Source organism: Cucumis sativus, chromosome 4, assembly GCF_000004075.3.
Source record: "Cucumis sativus cultivar 9930 chromosome 4, Cucumber_9930_V3, whole genome shotgun sequence".
Classification (NCBI taxonomy): Eukaryota; Viridiplantae; Streptophyta; class Magnoliopsida; order Cucurbitales; family Cucurbitaceae; genus Cucumis; species Cucumis sativus.
In genome coordinates, this window is record NC_026658.2 from 18436561 (window position 1) to 18450779 (window position 14219).

Consider the following 14219-nt stretch of genomic DNA (forward strand, 5'->3'; position numbering starts at 1 on the left):
TTAATAAAGGTGGTAAAAGAATAAAATAAGCTAATATGTACATAATAAAAATCATAAAAGTTGGGAATTGAATTTATGCCCTTCACCTTTAGGCTATAAGTGATGATAAGGATGTTACCTCACCAAATGAGCCAAATAAAGATTTTAGGATAAAAGAAAGGAAATAGAATTAAATAAAATGGGAACATAACTAACAGAAACTATCTTTCATAATTTCTTCATTTTTGTCTAATTTTTAGAAACGTTTTTAAAATTTTGAAAAAGAGAAACGAAAATAGTTATTAAACACATCTAATTCTTAAAAAATAAAAAACCGAAAATAGGAACATTGTCAAACCTGAAATAGACCCTCGATGACACATAGTTCTATATAAATTAGAATTCTTCTCATCTAAAATTGATTAAAAAGTAAACATAAATAAACAATTTATTTTTTAATGACAAAATTACCATTAACCAAATAGTATGAACCTTTTTCAAGGGACGTAAGTACGTATAGTAGTATAGTTAGATAAAGAAAACACATAGACATCATCTAGGGTAAAAAAAAATCATCACATTCCATTCGTTTATTGTTGACTCCCATACAATTTATTCCTATATATCTTTAATTCTCAAACATTTAGACCTTTAACAAAATGACCCTCTAAATGTTACATACTTATAATGAAACTTTTGAAATGAATAAGGACATATTAGAATTTATTCTAAATTCTATGAGCATAATTGAAACTTGTCAACAGTCACATGTATCACTATTTTATTCATTTATGCTATGTCATTTCACCATTTTTTTACTTTAACAAAAAAGTCGAAAAAAGTTTAGAGTTATAATTAAAATCTACTACTATATAGTTTTAGTTGATAGATTTAGTTTACTTCGACTATTTTAATAAATAATATTTTTAGGCTCTCAACTTTTAAGAATGTCTAAACATCGTTAACATATTCAAATCTTATAACAATTAATTTGCCTATCAATTTTTTTTAACTTTCAACTTTGTTAGGGTTGTTTGTAAATTTTAGGGTTAAGGGGAAAGAAATTACTACCCTTAATCCCTTTATTCCTCTTTCCTTATTTATTACCGCACTTAATCCTTTCATTTTTCAATATAATTCTCTTTCTTCTCCTTGTTCTCTTTCCTCATTTATTTTTTCCTCTTTTCTAATTTATTTATTATTTTCTTCAAATTAATCATCTTATTTCTTCTCTTTTCGAAACAAATTAATTTTCTCTTTTGTTCTTCTTCGTGTGTCAAACGAATTAGTCATCTCTCTAGTATGTTGCTTATCACTCTCATCAAGAAAAAAAATTAATAAATGAAAGAAAAAATATTAAAAATAAAAGAAAAAATAAAAACAAGAGAATACATTTTTTTTATTGTATATGATTGATGATACAAACTTAGAATACAAATTTTTCTTTTTTTTTTTGTATTCTACTTACGGTACAATTTAAAGAAACATATTTTACATAAATGAAAAAGAACAATACAATTTGTTGGATTTTTTCTAAAAATAATGTAAAATTTGAAACATATTTCAAAAATAGGGTGGATGCAAAACTATTTTCAAAAATAGGTGTTTTGAGGTGAAGTCGTGTACGGGGTACACGACTTCCATGCAGTGGACCCCACATATTCTATTTTTTCCTTATTTTTATATTTATACTACACTGGGCCCCACATTTTTTAATTTTCTCATTATTTATATACGTGGGTCCCACACACTTCACTTTTTCTCATTATTTATATATACATACTCACATATAATATAATATATATATTATACATTCAAATTCTAAAAATATCTTTCTTTATTAAATTAATTTATTTTTTTTATTTTTTTTCTTTATATATTTTTAAATATCACAATCTTCAATCTTCAATTTTTCTTATTAAATTCATTTTTCTAATTTAATTTAATTCTTTCTTAATCAAAATTATACATATATTTTTTTTCCAATTTTCAATTTTTTTAAAAAAATCTCATATATTAACAAAACATGTTATTAAAAATATATTAAACAAATTAAAAGAGTAATAATAATAATTGAGATAAGTTAAAATTACTAAAAAAAATAATAATAATAACACTTGAAGCCACACATATTGATAATTGAATAAAAAGAAATTCATGTTTATGGTAAAAGGAAAAAAACAAGAATTGGTTCGATTACAAATTAAATTTAAAAACTTAATGGATAATTTTGAATTGCAAATTTATTGTTATTATTATTTTTAGAGTACGTTTCAACTTCTTTCAATTACTATTATTATTTTTATTTGTTTAATGTATTTTTTAATAACATATTTGGTTAATATATGTGTTTTTTTAAACAGAAAATTAGAAAAAGATATATATAATTTTGGTTAAGAAATAATTAAATTAAATTAGAAAAGATGAATTAATAAGAAAATTTGAAGATTGAGATATTAAATAAATATATATATATATATAAATTATTATTATTATTTCTATTTTTATTTGTTTAATATATTTTTAATAACATATTTGTTAATATATGAGTTTTTTTAAAAAAATTAAAAATTGGAAAAGAAGATATGTGTAATTTTGATTAAGAAAAATTTAAATTCAAGTAGAAAATGAATTTAATAAGAAAAATTGAAGATTGAAGATTGTGATATTTAAATATATATAAAGAAAAAATAAAAAAATAATTAATTTAATAAAGAAAGATATTTTTAGAATTTGAATGTATAATATATATATTATATTATATGTGAGTATGTATATATAAATAATGAGAAAAAGTGAAGTGTGTGTGACCCACGTATATAAATAATGAGAAAATTAAAAAATGTGGGGCCCAGTGTAGTATAAATATAAAAATAAGGAAAAAATAGAATATGTGGGGTCCACTACGTGGAAGACTTCACCTCAAAACACCTATTTTTTAAAATAGTTTTGCATCCACCCTATTTTTGAAATATGTTTCAAATTTTACATTATTTTTAGAAAAAATCCCAATTTGTTTGTATTGTGTGTACCGTCCAAATTATTTTTTATCCAAAATCAATTTAAAAATTAATACATATTTGTTGTGTGTTGGGGTTACGATATAAATGAAATATAAGCATTGTTTTAATACAATTTTTCGTTGTCTTGGAAAACAGTACGAACAAAATAAATAAGTTTAGACAATCACAAAAAAAAAAAAAAAATTAATACAATTTTTATTTGTATTTGGTTTATGAAAAATATTCCATAAGCATTTCTTAGGCATTGAAAAAAATGTAATTTAATTTCTTTCTCATATGGATTGCGATAGAAAAAACAAATATTTTTCATAAATTAAAAAACAAAGAGGATATTTTTTTAATGTATTGAATTAACAGATCAAATTTAACTACAAATTGAAGATAAATGAAAAATTAAATAATACAATTTCTGTGTGAATTGAGTTTACGGTATAAATTTCATAAACATATTTTACACAACCAAAAAAAAATTAATACACTTTATTTTGTAAGAAAGAAAAAATTACTATACAAATGAAAAAAAAAAATCTTTATTTTTGAAAGTATATTAGGTGATTGTTACAAGTAAAAAAAAAAATTTATACAAAATCAACAAAAAAAAAATTAATACAATTTTTTTTTGTTTTAGAGGTTGTACAGTACGAAAAATATACAAAAATGCAAAAAATATTAGCATATTTTTCATTTTGTATTGGGTTCGCGAAAAAAAAAAAACAATAGTTTCATTCCCACTCAAAAAATAATTATGTATTTTTTTCTCATATTGAGATTAACGTACAAATAAAAAAAAAATACACAAATGAAAAAAATACAAGATTTTTGTCGTAATTCTTATCCCAAATAATGCTTCTCCCAAACAAGGATTATAAATAATCCTCTATATTCTTTTCACTTAATCATTTCTCCAAACAAGCATTATAATAATCATTTCCTCCACTTAATCTGTCACTTTTCTTATTTCTTTTCCCCTTTATTCCTTTCCTTCCCCAAACGACTCCTTAAATATCTACTAAATACAAACTTAAGAGTTTGGATTTTGTTTCATAACTATTTTATTTTTTGCTTTTGCTTTTGCTTTTTGAAAATTAAACTCGTTTTCTCTCGTATTTTTACATGTCAATGCATCATTTTTAAGTAAAGAAGTTGAAATCTTAGCCAAATTTCAAAAATAAAAATATGTTTTCAAAATGTATAGACCTATTTGATAATAATTTCGTTTTTAGTATTTGGTGTTTGAAAACTAAACCTGTTTTCTCTTACAATCTTATATTCCGTAATTTATAAGTACAAAAGTTGGCATCTTAACCAAATTTCAAAAGCAAAAACAACTTTTTACAAGTGTTATTTTCTTTTAGTTTTCAAATTTTGGTTTGGTTCTAAAAACACTCATAAAATGTAGTCCAACAAAACTTGTAAATCAGTGAATGAAAGTGAAATTTGTAAGCTTAATTTTCACAAAATAAAAAACAAAAATCAAATGGTTATAAAAAACACAAACTTTTTTAGTTTTCAAAATTTGATTTGCCTTTTGAAAACATAGGAAAAGAAAGTAGATGATAAAACAATAAATTTAGAGGTAGAAGAAATGTTAAACGATTTATTCTTCAGAAACAAAAAAACTAAATGGTTGTCAAATTTCTTCAAAGACATTTTCAAAGTTTAAGGAACTAAATAGAAACGAATTTAAAAGATGAGGGACTAACTAATAATTATTATGTTTTTTTTTTACACCTACGTGTTGGAAGAGTTTTGATTGGAACAAAATGTCGAAAAATGCCAAAGTTGTCCTATTGAATAAATAAAAGAGTGAAAAGTTTAATGACATACCAAACAGAGACCACCGAAAAGTTTAAAAATTTGTTAGACATTTCTTAAGTTTAAAGGTCTAAATAGACGAGAAGTCGAAAATAGAAGGACTAACTTGCAAATATAATAATTAGGTAAATTGCAAGAGCTTTGATTGGAAGGAAAAGTAGGGGAAGGCCAAACCCTATATTGAAACACATTCTATTGGTCCAACTAAGCTTTCTCATCCACGAAACTTCCATGAGTTTCCTAATTCCCCAAATTCCCCAAAATCATCTCTCTATAAATACCCTCTTCTTCTTCCCTTTCAACTCTCCCCTTTCAATTTCCCTCCCTCATCGTCGAAAAATCTATTACCGACGCCTCACCTGAGCAGCCAATCCCAATTTCTCCCCGGAACCAACATTCATCTCTCTTCTGCTCCCCAATTCCCCGCTTGCTCAAGCTTTTTTAGGGTTTAGAAGAGCCCAGGAGGAGGAGGAGGAGGAGGAGGAGCTGGTTGTGAACAATGTCTGATGCGTTCTGCTCTGACTGCAAGCGTCAGACTGAGGTTGTTTTCGACCATTCCGCCGGAGATACCGTGTGTTCCGAGTGTGGTCTTGTCCTTGAATCCCACTCCATCGATGAGACCTCCGAGTGGAGGACTTTTGCCAATGAGTCTGGGGATAACGACCCGGTTCGTGTTGGTGGACCCACAAATCCTCTTTTGGCTGATGGTGGACTTTCCACGGTGATTGCGAAGCCTAATGGTACCACTGGGGAGTTCTTGTCCTCGTCGTTGGGTCGGTGGCAGAATCGTGGCTCCAATCCAGATCGAGGGTTGATTCTTGCTTTCAAGACCATTGCTACTATGTCTGATAGGTAAGGGGGTTTGATGTTTTGGATGCTGCTGAGGAAGATTGGAATTTGTTGGATTTCTCTTTATTGAGCTGCATCTTGATTTCCTTTCCTAACCCATATAGGCTTAAACAGATCGAATTGGGACTGTGGAGGGGTGGGAATTGGGAAATCGTAGTAAATTAAGGTTTTCTTGTATTCGTGGGGGAACTTCTGATCATGGATACAAATTTTGTGAACTGATTGTTGGCTCGGTGGTTGCTTAGGATTCGGGTCCTGCAGCTGGGGCTATTGGAAAAACTTTAGTCCTTTAAAGAAACGTTTTTTTTATGCTTGGTAGAGAAATTGATTAAAATCTTTGGATTAGTGATCTTATCTTATTTGTGGAATTGACTAATCGGAATTTAGAAACTTGGAGTTGAGCTAAGAAGTCATGTAAATGAAAAGCCAATCTGGGTAGATCTTTTGGAGGAGAATATCGACTTGAAACATATACCCATGCTGTAGATGTGCACTTATGTGGTTGAGCTGAATTTAATGAAATGGTTCTTCAGGTCTGGAATGCCCAGGAACAAAACGTTTTGAGTTGAATTTTCTTGTAGCTTTTGCTTTATTTCTTCAATATTCTGGCAAGCAACTTTGTTGGTGGAATGGGAATGGTATATCTTAAGTTCACACAATTAGGTTGATTTACCTTGTCACTTTGGAGTTCCGAATTTTTTTTTATTCATACTGGGGGAAGCCACTTCTCTAATTGGAATTAAGTAGTGAATAAACTTTTCTGTTATCGTCCTTGCCACTGGTCATGGATCGTTCTTTGGGGTTTTCATATTTTAGTTCATTTTATGGTCTTCTTGTAATGTAATTATAATTTTTGGGCTGCTTAGTATAAGTACCCCAACTTTGAGTTATGATAAGATGAAACTGATTTATAATGTTTAATAAATATATGAGTTTGCCACATTTAGAAAGGACTAATACAGCTAGCTTTATTGTGTTTCAGGTTGGGCCTTGTTGCAACCATAAAGGTATGCAGTTTTCGACCCATTATGACATAATTCCACGAGTTTCCATTTCATGTATTTTCTCAAAGCATTCAGGTTAGTTGTCAGTATAGAATGATCATGCAGTATTCTCAAGGTTTGAGATAATGTATGTTTCATAGTTTTTGATAACATTTATCTGGAAGTGATGCACAATGAATGAATGACCAAAGGAATCGTCAGATATATACGGTTCAAGTTCACATACCCACACACACACATATAGATAAGGAACAACACTCACTATGAAAAAGGAGGTTATAAAGGATGGGAGATGTGTTTCCCTGCCTAGCTATGTGGATTACAAAATGCTTTTCAGTTGGTTTAAATTTGAAGAGAAAGTAAAGAAAAACATTATTAAAGATTAAACACCAGCATAAAGTGTGAGCCCTGAACGTGGGATTGAAGACCATGCGAATTGTGTGATGTAAGCCTAGAATAGAAAATAACCAAAATTTTCAGAGAGACAGAAAATTCTATAATTTCTAGATTATGCATGCCTCAATAGTTGAGTCACTTCACGCACTGGCTTATTGGTATTAGCCTCAGGACTAACAAGTGTGTTATGGCTTCATTTTGTTGTTTGTGGTCACAAAACACATCTTGAAGGTAGAATGCTGTTGATCAAGGGTTGAAAGCAGCAAAAGGGAGAGGAATTTATGGAAAATTAACAACACAAATATTGAGGAGACTGAATAAGGAGGTTGAAACTTCAAAGCCACAACCATTTAGCTAAAAGGAGGGCTTTGTTACTCATCCTAAAGTTTCCAATTTCCAAACCTCCGAAAGATACTGGTCTCTCAATAACCTTGCACCTAATCAAACCTTTTCCTCTTCTTTCACAAATCCCTTCCTAGAGGAAGTCACACATCAACCTCTCCAAACATTTCATACCTCACACAGAGCCCTAAAAAGAGAGAAGAATACATGGACATTAAGTTCTGCCTACGGGAAAAAATATTCTGTATACTTTCATTAATTCCCGTCTTTATTCATCTACAACAGACTGTTGATTTATCACAAGTACAGTGTGTTTTTAAAGAAACTTGGTAGAATTTTTAAAAACACATTGTAGCTGTTGTGATAAATCAGTGTATGTTATAGATTGAGTAAAGACAGGACTTAATTGTGTTTAAACACGACTAATGAATTTATACCACGTAGATATTTTAATAAAATATTTAGTTTATATAAGAAAAAGTCTTTATGAGGACAAATGCGTAAGGAAGTTAAGGAAGAGGCTTGTGGCATCTGGAAGAATGAATATTGGTGATTGAGTGAGGAAGTTGAGCATTATCAGAAGAAAACGTAGGAGACAGTAAATTACACTGGTTAATGGGTGAAAGAAAAAGAAATTGTCTATAATATTGGAGAATTCTCTAGAAGCAGCCAATTAGATAATACTTGTAGCCAATTAGATAATACCTGTATAAAGAATTTTCTGTTATTCGTTCTACCTTTTGGGTAGATGAGACACTGAGTTTAACATCATCAACAGATTAATAATGAGAGTGTTAGAATTTTTTGCCTGGGGGTGGAGAGTTTGACTGCTTCTTCTTGGGTGTCTACTAAATTTTAACTTTTGTTATCTGTGGCAATTGTACTTTTGTCTTTCCTATAAAGATGTATTTGTAGAAGGGCTTTTTTTTTCGTTTCTTTTTTTCCATGGTGTTTTTTGCATTCTCTCTGCGAATAAATAGTTTTTCATTAAAAAATAGATTTGCTTCCTATCAAAAGAGGTGATTCAATGTTTTACATTTGATTTTGATTGACTAAGAGGTCATGGGTTTAATCCATGGTTAGCCACCAATTTTCTCTGAGTTTCTTTGACATCCAAATGTCGTAGAGTCAGGTAGGTGACGTGAGATTAGTTGGGATGCGAGTATATCTAGGTCGAACACTCACACACAAAAAAATAATAATTACATCCGATCTGTTATTGGATCCAAATGCAATATTTAAGAAAAAAATATTCAAGTTTGGAATTATGTTTATTCAGTTTGTTAAATGTTTATGAATTTATTCTTCGCAGTTGCTACATGCTGTGGTACAGTTCTAATGTGATTGTAGTTGCAACCATTGATAGGATAACTTGTGAAGATTACAATCTGAAGTCTTTGAATTTCTGGCCAAGTTACTTTATAATGAAATTGTTCCTCCAAACTGTAAAGTGCCGTAGACTAATTATTCAAACAAGGAAAATTCCTCTGGTCCAGAATAGGTTTACATGAAATTATATACCGGTATTATATGATTTGGATATCAGCTTAGTTTTAGATTGCTTTTCTCTATATCATTCATTTCTCTAGCAAGTGATCTTTGAAGATGTTTAATTTTCTTAAACGATTTTCTCATTTATTAATTACATACAGGATCGGGCCAATGAGATATATAAAAGAGTAGAAGATCAAAAATCTAGTAGAGGAAGAAATCAAGATGCTTTATTGGCTGCTTGCTTATACATTGCTTGTCGACAAGAAGATAAACCCCGCACGGTCAAGGGTATTGCTCCTTTGATATCCGGAGCATTTGTGGTTTAATTTCTATACTTAACTAACCATGCTGATTTTGATTAGAAATTTGCTCTGTTGCCAATGGGGCAACAAAGAAGGAGATTGGGCGAGCAAAAGAATACATTGTGAAACAGTTGGGGTTGGAGACAGGTCAGTCTGTAGAGATGGGGACAATACACGCTGGAGACTTTATGGTGAGGCTTTTGGTGAAAAAAATTCACTTCGAGTTTTTGACCTTGATCATGGACAATATGTCGTTTGTTTCTTCTTATGTCATTTTTTTCTTAAATGAATATAGAGGCGTTTTTGTTCAAATCTTGGGATGAATAATCAAGCTGTTAAAGCTGCCCAAGAAGCTGTACAGAAATCTGAAGAGTTTGATATTCGGTAACGTTTGTTTTCTTTGGTTGTTGTGAGATTATGAATTTATTGTTTTAGCTTTCTTCTTTATGGTCATTTGTTTGGTTGGTTAGTTAAGTATTCTCTGAACTCTGAGAAGTTACTTCTGTGTTTATGTTTGACAAAATTCACCCTGTGAACAACTACAGATCCCTCTTCTGGTCTGGCAGTAGTAGCCAAAGCTTTTTCCCATTCCAAAACAAAAAAAGAAAAAAAAAAAAGAGGGTAAAAGGGAAAAAAATATTTATAATTGGTTTCCATGAAGTCAGTCTCTTATCGACTATGGGCAGACCTAAGGTTGAATGTTACAGTTAAATAGGTGCTTGCTTTGCTCACTGCCTCATGTTGATCTCTTTGATCTCTAACTTAGAATTGAAATATTTTTATCTCTGAGCAGAGCTTTAGAATATACTTTCATATTTTCATCATTCACGATTATTAGCTTTGCCTATTCTCGGAATATTGAACTTGATATGCTTATTAGAAAATGTAGAAGTTTAAGTATGGTTTTTAAGCTTAGGCACCCATCCCTATGTAGAAGTTCTTAAGTTAAGGCTCCCATTTCAAATCAAAATCCAAACTTGATATACTTCCTTCTCTTGAGGCTGAGGGCTCCACCCCATAGCATGGTTTCACAGAGAAAGAAGCCTAAAAACAACTACAAGTGGTGCAAGTGCAGGGAAAGAACCAAAAACCGAGCAAACTGCTAGCTGCTGGTGGTTTGGTTTGTAACCAGTTTAGGTTGGTCGTTTCGGTTTGTGTAGAGAAAACTGGTCAAATTTGTTTGGTTCCAAGTTTTGCATGAATCAGAACGAATAAACTTGAAACTGACCGATAATATGTATTGTGATAATCATAGTACACTCTGAAAGGGCACATCAATGCAGATGGTTGCAAGCCCCCTTAGGAACTGCGTAGGGTACCACCAGTTCTTTTCCCATTAGTTAATCACCTACAGCGGGCTGCTCTGAAAAAATTCCAAATCTTTATTTGACTGGTCCACAGTTTTGCAGGCTCACCTCCAGCCAAGCCCATGGAATGATGAACAAGTCAGAAAATTCAATAAATGGTGAACCGTCTGTTAGGTACCTAGATTTAGATAGAGTTAAGGGTAGTTAGTTACATAAGGCAATTCGATGGTTATAAATAGGAAGTTGGGGAGGGAAGAAAGACATGGAGAATTTGGTGAAGTTAATGGGCTGCAACATTCCTTGAAAGAAAGGAAGGGCAGAGGGTTAGGGTTCTTTTACTTGTTTGTTCTTTAGTATTGTAATTTTCTGTTTGAGATATCAGTAAAATAGAAACACTATATCAGTGTTCTATTACTGTCAAACCAAACCGATTGAACCGTCAATTTACCGGTTGAGCGGTTAGGTTGGTTTAATGTGTTTGTTTGGTTCTGCCTTAACATTTCTTTGATATTCTAATCGGTTTTACTTGAGCACCCAAACTGAGCTGAACCAACTAGAATACACCACACCCCCAACAACTTCTGCAAGTCTTCAATTTTACCCCTTCAATTTTACCCTTTTCTTGGGTGGGGTTATGAATTTTTGGCATTTGAGGGTCTAACTGTGATCCTTCCGAGGCTTACTATTCAGTATATTTCCAAATTGTAGAATATACTATTGGTGCTAAATGTTTTGCTAGGACTGGAATTTATTTTTGTTGACTTCTTGCTTAAGAGTATTTTCTTTCCTCTTTCCAGGAGAAGCCCAATTTCCATTGCAGCAGCAGTTATTTATATTATTACTCAGCTTTCAGATGATAAGAAGCCTCTGAAAGGTAAATATTAACTGCCAAAATGTTTGATACTGATTCTACCGATTGTTTCTAGAATCTTTGGTTTTCCACTCGAAACAAAATTTGACCCCTATATTCCTTAGCATAGTTGTCATCAGCCTTGATATGAAATTTGATAGAATTTTATGCATTAAATGTGTGGCTCTGATTTGAGTGCAGATATATCGGTAGCTACCGGTGTTGCGGAAGGAACAATCAGAAATTCATATAAAGATCTCTATCCACACGTGTCGAAGATATTACCGGGTTGGTATGCTAAAGAGGAGGATCTTAAGAACCTCTGCAGTCCTTAAAATGTAGAGCAAAGCGACAACGACGTATGACGGGAATTTAATCAAAATTGAAGTTACTCTTTTTCTTTAGCCTTCTTGTACTTAAAACTCTTTGAGATTTGCTAGAAAGAAAATCTCCACCTTCTGCTTCTCCTTTTTCTAAATAGATTTATTGCCATTATGAAATTCTAAATGACCCTCCCCCCTCCCCCCCAAACTTGCCCCATAGTTTTCACCTCATTCACAATGAAAAGTTGTCCAAAATTTTGTGATGCTCTCATGACTTTATCAATATCAACATTTAGCATTTGCCTCAAGTTTACACCCATTTTTAGCGGTTCTTATGGCTCCCTAAGGGTTTAAAGATTGGTTGGTATTTCGACTTTGCTTTCCGTTTGTTCATCTTATTCTTCTTTTTAATTATATTTCTTTTTCTTCTTTATTTTTGTATATTTCATGTTTTTGTTTTCTTTTCAAAGCTTTCAGCAATATATTTTGCTATTATCACTACAGGATTAAAAAGCTTGGCCACCCAACATTAATCTTTTCAACGGTTTAATTTACAATGATCTGTTAATATTTATCAGAAAATTTACATACGATAATAGCGTTTGAGCATTTGATCTTTTGTCTTTATACCACGGTGAATTAATTTAGAACTTCAGTGTTTTGTTAAATATCTAGTCTCTTAATCTTCTTAATAGTTAATGTAAAGTGTTTTTTGCTCTCGTCGAATGAGAAATTTCCGATTAATCCTAAATTGTCTAAAACCATCTATTTTGGTTCAATTAAGAAAAAAAAGTTATTTTAACCAAAATGCTAAATAAGACCCAAGTCCATATAGTTGGATGCAAGGGCTTGTGTTCGCCAACCAAATCCACACCTGCAAAGCCCATATGAGAATCATATAAATAGATAAGTTTTCTTCATTTCAAGTTCAAAAGATTTTACTCTTAAATAGTCTAGAGAATTCTCCCAACAAATAGAAGATTTCATAGTTCCTGAAGTGAACTACATCAAGTAAGCATTCAACCGAGAGAGAATCAGAGGTCTAAGTACTAGAGATCGAACCACACTCGCATCAAACCTGAATCTACACGAGTTTAACTCCATGAAACATGTTTCTTCGTAAACCTTGTGTGTGAATAAATTAGCATGTCAATTGGGACATTTCTACCTGCAATCTCTCTTTCAAAATCCAAATAAAAGAATCAATCAATGACAATAAAGAAAGTTGTATCCAAAGAAACTGTTGCAAGTGACTTCTGCATGAGACTTGATATCCAGAGTTATTCAAAGAGGATAATGCAAGAACAAGGTTCTATTCTCACAAAGAAAAGTTGGAAATAACTAGTCTACTAAAGAAGAGATTGTCGTAAGAAAGAATCCTTTATTTGACAATTCTGTTTTTGCTTCTGATCTACCAGAGAAAGAATCACACCTTGAAATAGTGTCTGTCATGATGACATTAGTAATATTTGAGGCAGTCATGGCAAAGATAGAGAGAAAAATAGATCTCCTAATGAAAGCTATATGAAGGAGCGAGATCATGAAATCGTTGTCTTGAGAGATCAAATAAAGGCTTGTGAAATTGTTGAGTCGAGTCAAACTTCTCCTATCAAAGCTAATGATAGAGGAAATGTTGTGTTGCAAGAAAACCAAGTGCAACAATACATCTTTATCGCCTCCTTATCAGTTCAACAACTATATAATATGATTACAAGCTCCATATGGGCTTAGTATGGAGAACCACTTTTATGTATTCCAAACCACATACTAGGAGAATCGATGACTTGAAAATGCTTGTTGGAAACCAACATCCACAGTTCCAACAATTCAATGGAAAGGGCACTCCAAAAGAACGCATTGCTCATTTTGTTGAAACATGCAAAAATGCAGGGAGCAGAGGAGACCAACTGGTCAGACAGTTTGTTTGAAGCTTAACAGAAAATGCTTTCGAGTGGTATATCAATCTAGAGTCGAAAGTGATTGATAGTTGGGAGCAACTAGAAAAAGAGTTCCTCAACCACTTTTATAGCAATAGACCCATCGCCAGCATGATGAAGCTAACAAACACCAAACAACATAAGGGAGAGCCAGCCATTGACTACATAAACCGATAAATAGCTTTGAGTTTGAATTGCAAAGATAAATTGGTCGAAACTCTTTGTAGTGGAGACGTGGACCTAAGGCATGCATTGAGAGCTTATCTACATCTTGTAGGGAATAAGGCCCCACATGTTTGAAGAGTTGGCAACTTCCGCCGATGATATAGAGCTAAGCATTGCCAATAGGGGAACGAAAGTTTTCCTAATCTCTTAAGGAAAAAAAAGGAAAGAAGGAAATCAAAGGAATTGGAGGGATTGGAGACAGCGCCATAAAATAATCTATGGTCGTCCATACGACCCTACTAAAATTTTCCTCCAAAAAAAGAGATCAAAGCTAAAAGGAGAAATGACAGAGAGAAGCATCATCCAATTCTTTAAGAAAGGTAGAAAAAGATTTAACCATTTCTTGGTTCAAATATTGCAGACATGTTAGAAC

The 14219-nt window shown here is 31.7% G+C and overlaps 1 protein-coding gene across 1 annotated transcript; it reads left to right on the plus strand.

The window, feature by feature from the left end:
* The first annotated feature begins 5057 nt into the window (after positions 1–5057).
* LOC101209725 (transcription initiation factor IIB-2) lies at positions 5058–11997 on the plus strand. Its single transcript, XM_004150562.3, has 7 exons — positions 5058–5669; positions 6649–6673; positions 9061–9190; positions 9265–9395; positions 9500–9588; positions 11309–11385; positions 11563–11997. The coding sequence occupies exons 1-7, from the start codon at positions 5317–5319 to the stop codon at positions 11694–11696; spliced, it is 939 nt and encodes a 312-aa protein (XP_004150610.1). The 5' UTR covers positions 5058–5316; the 3' UTR covers positions 11697–11997.
* The last annotated feature ends 2222 nt before the right edge of the window (positions 11998–14219 follow it).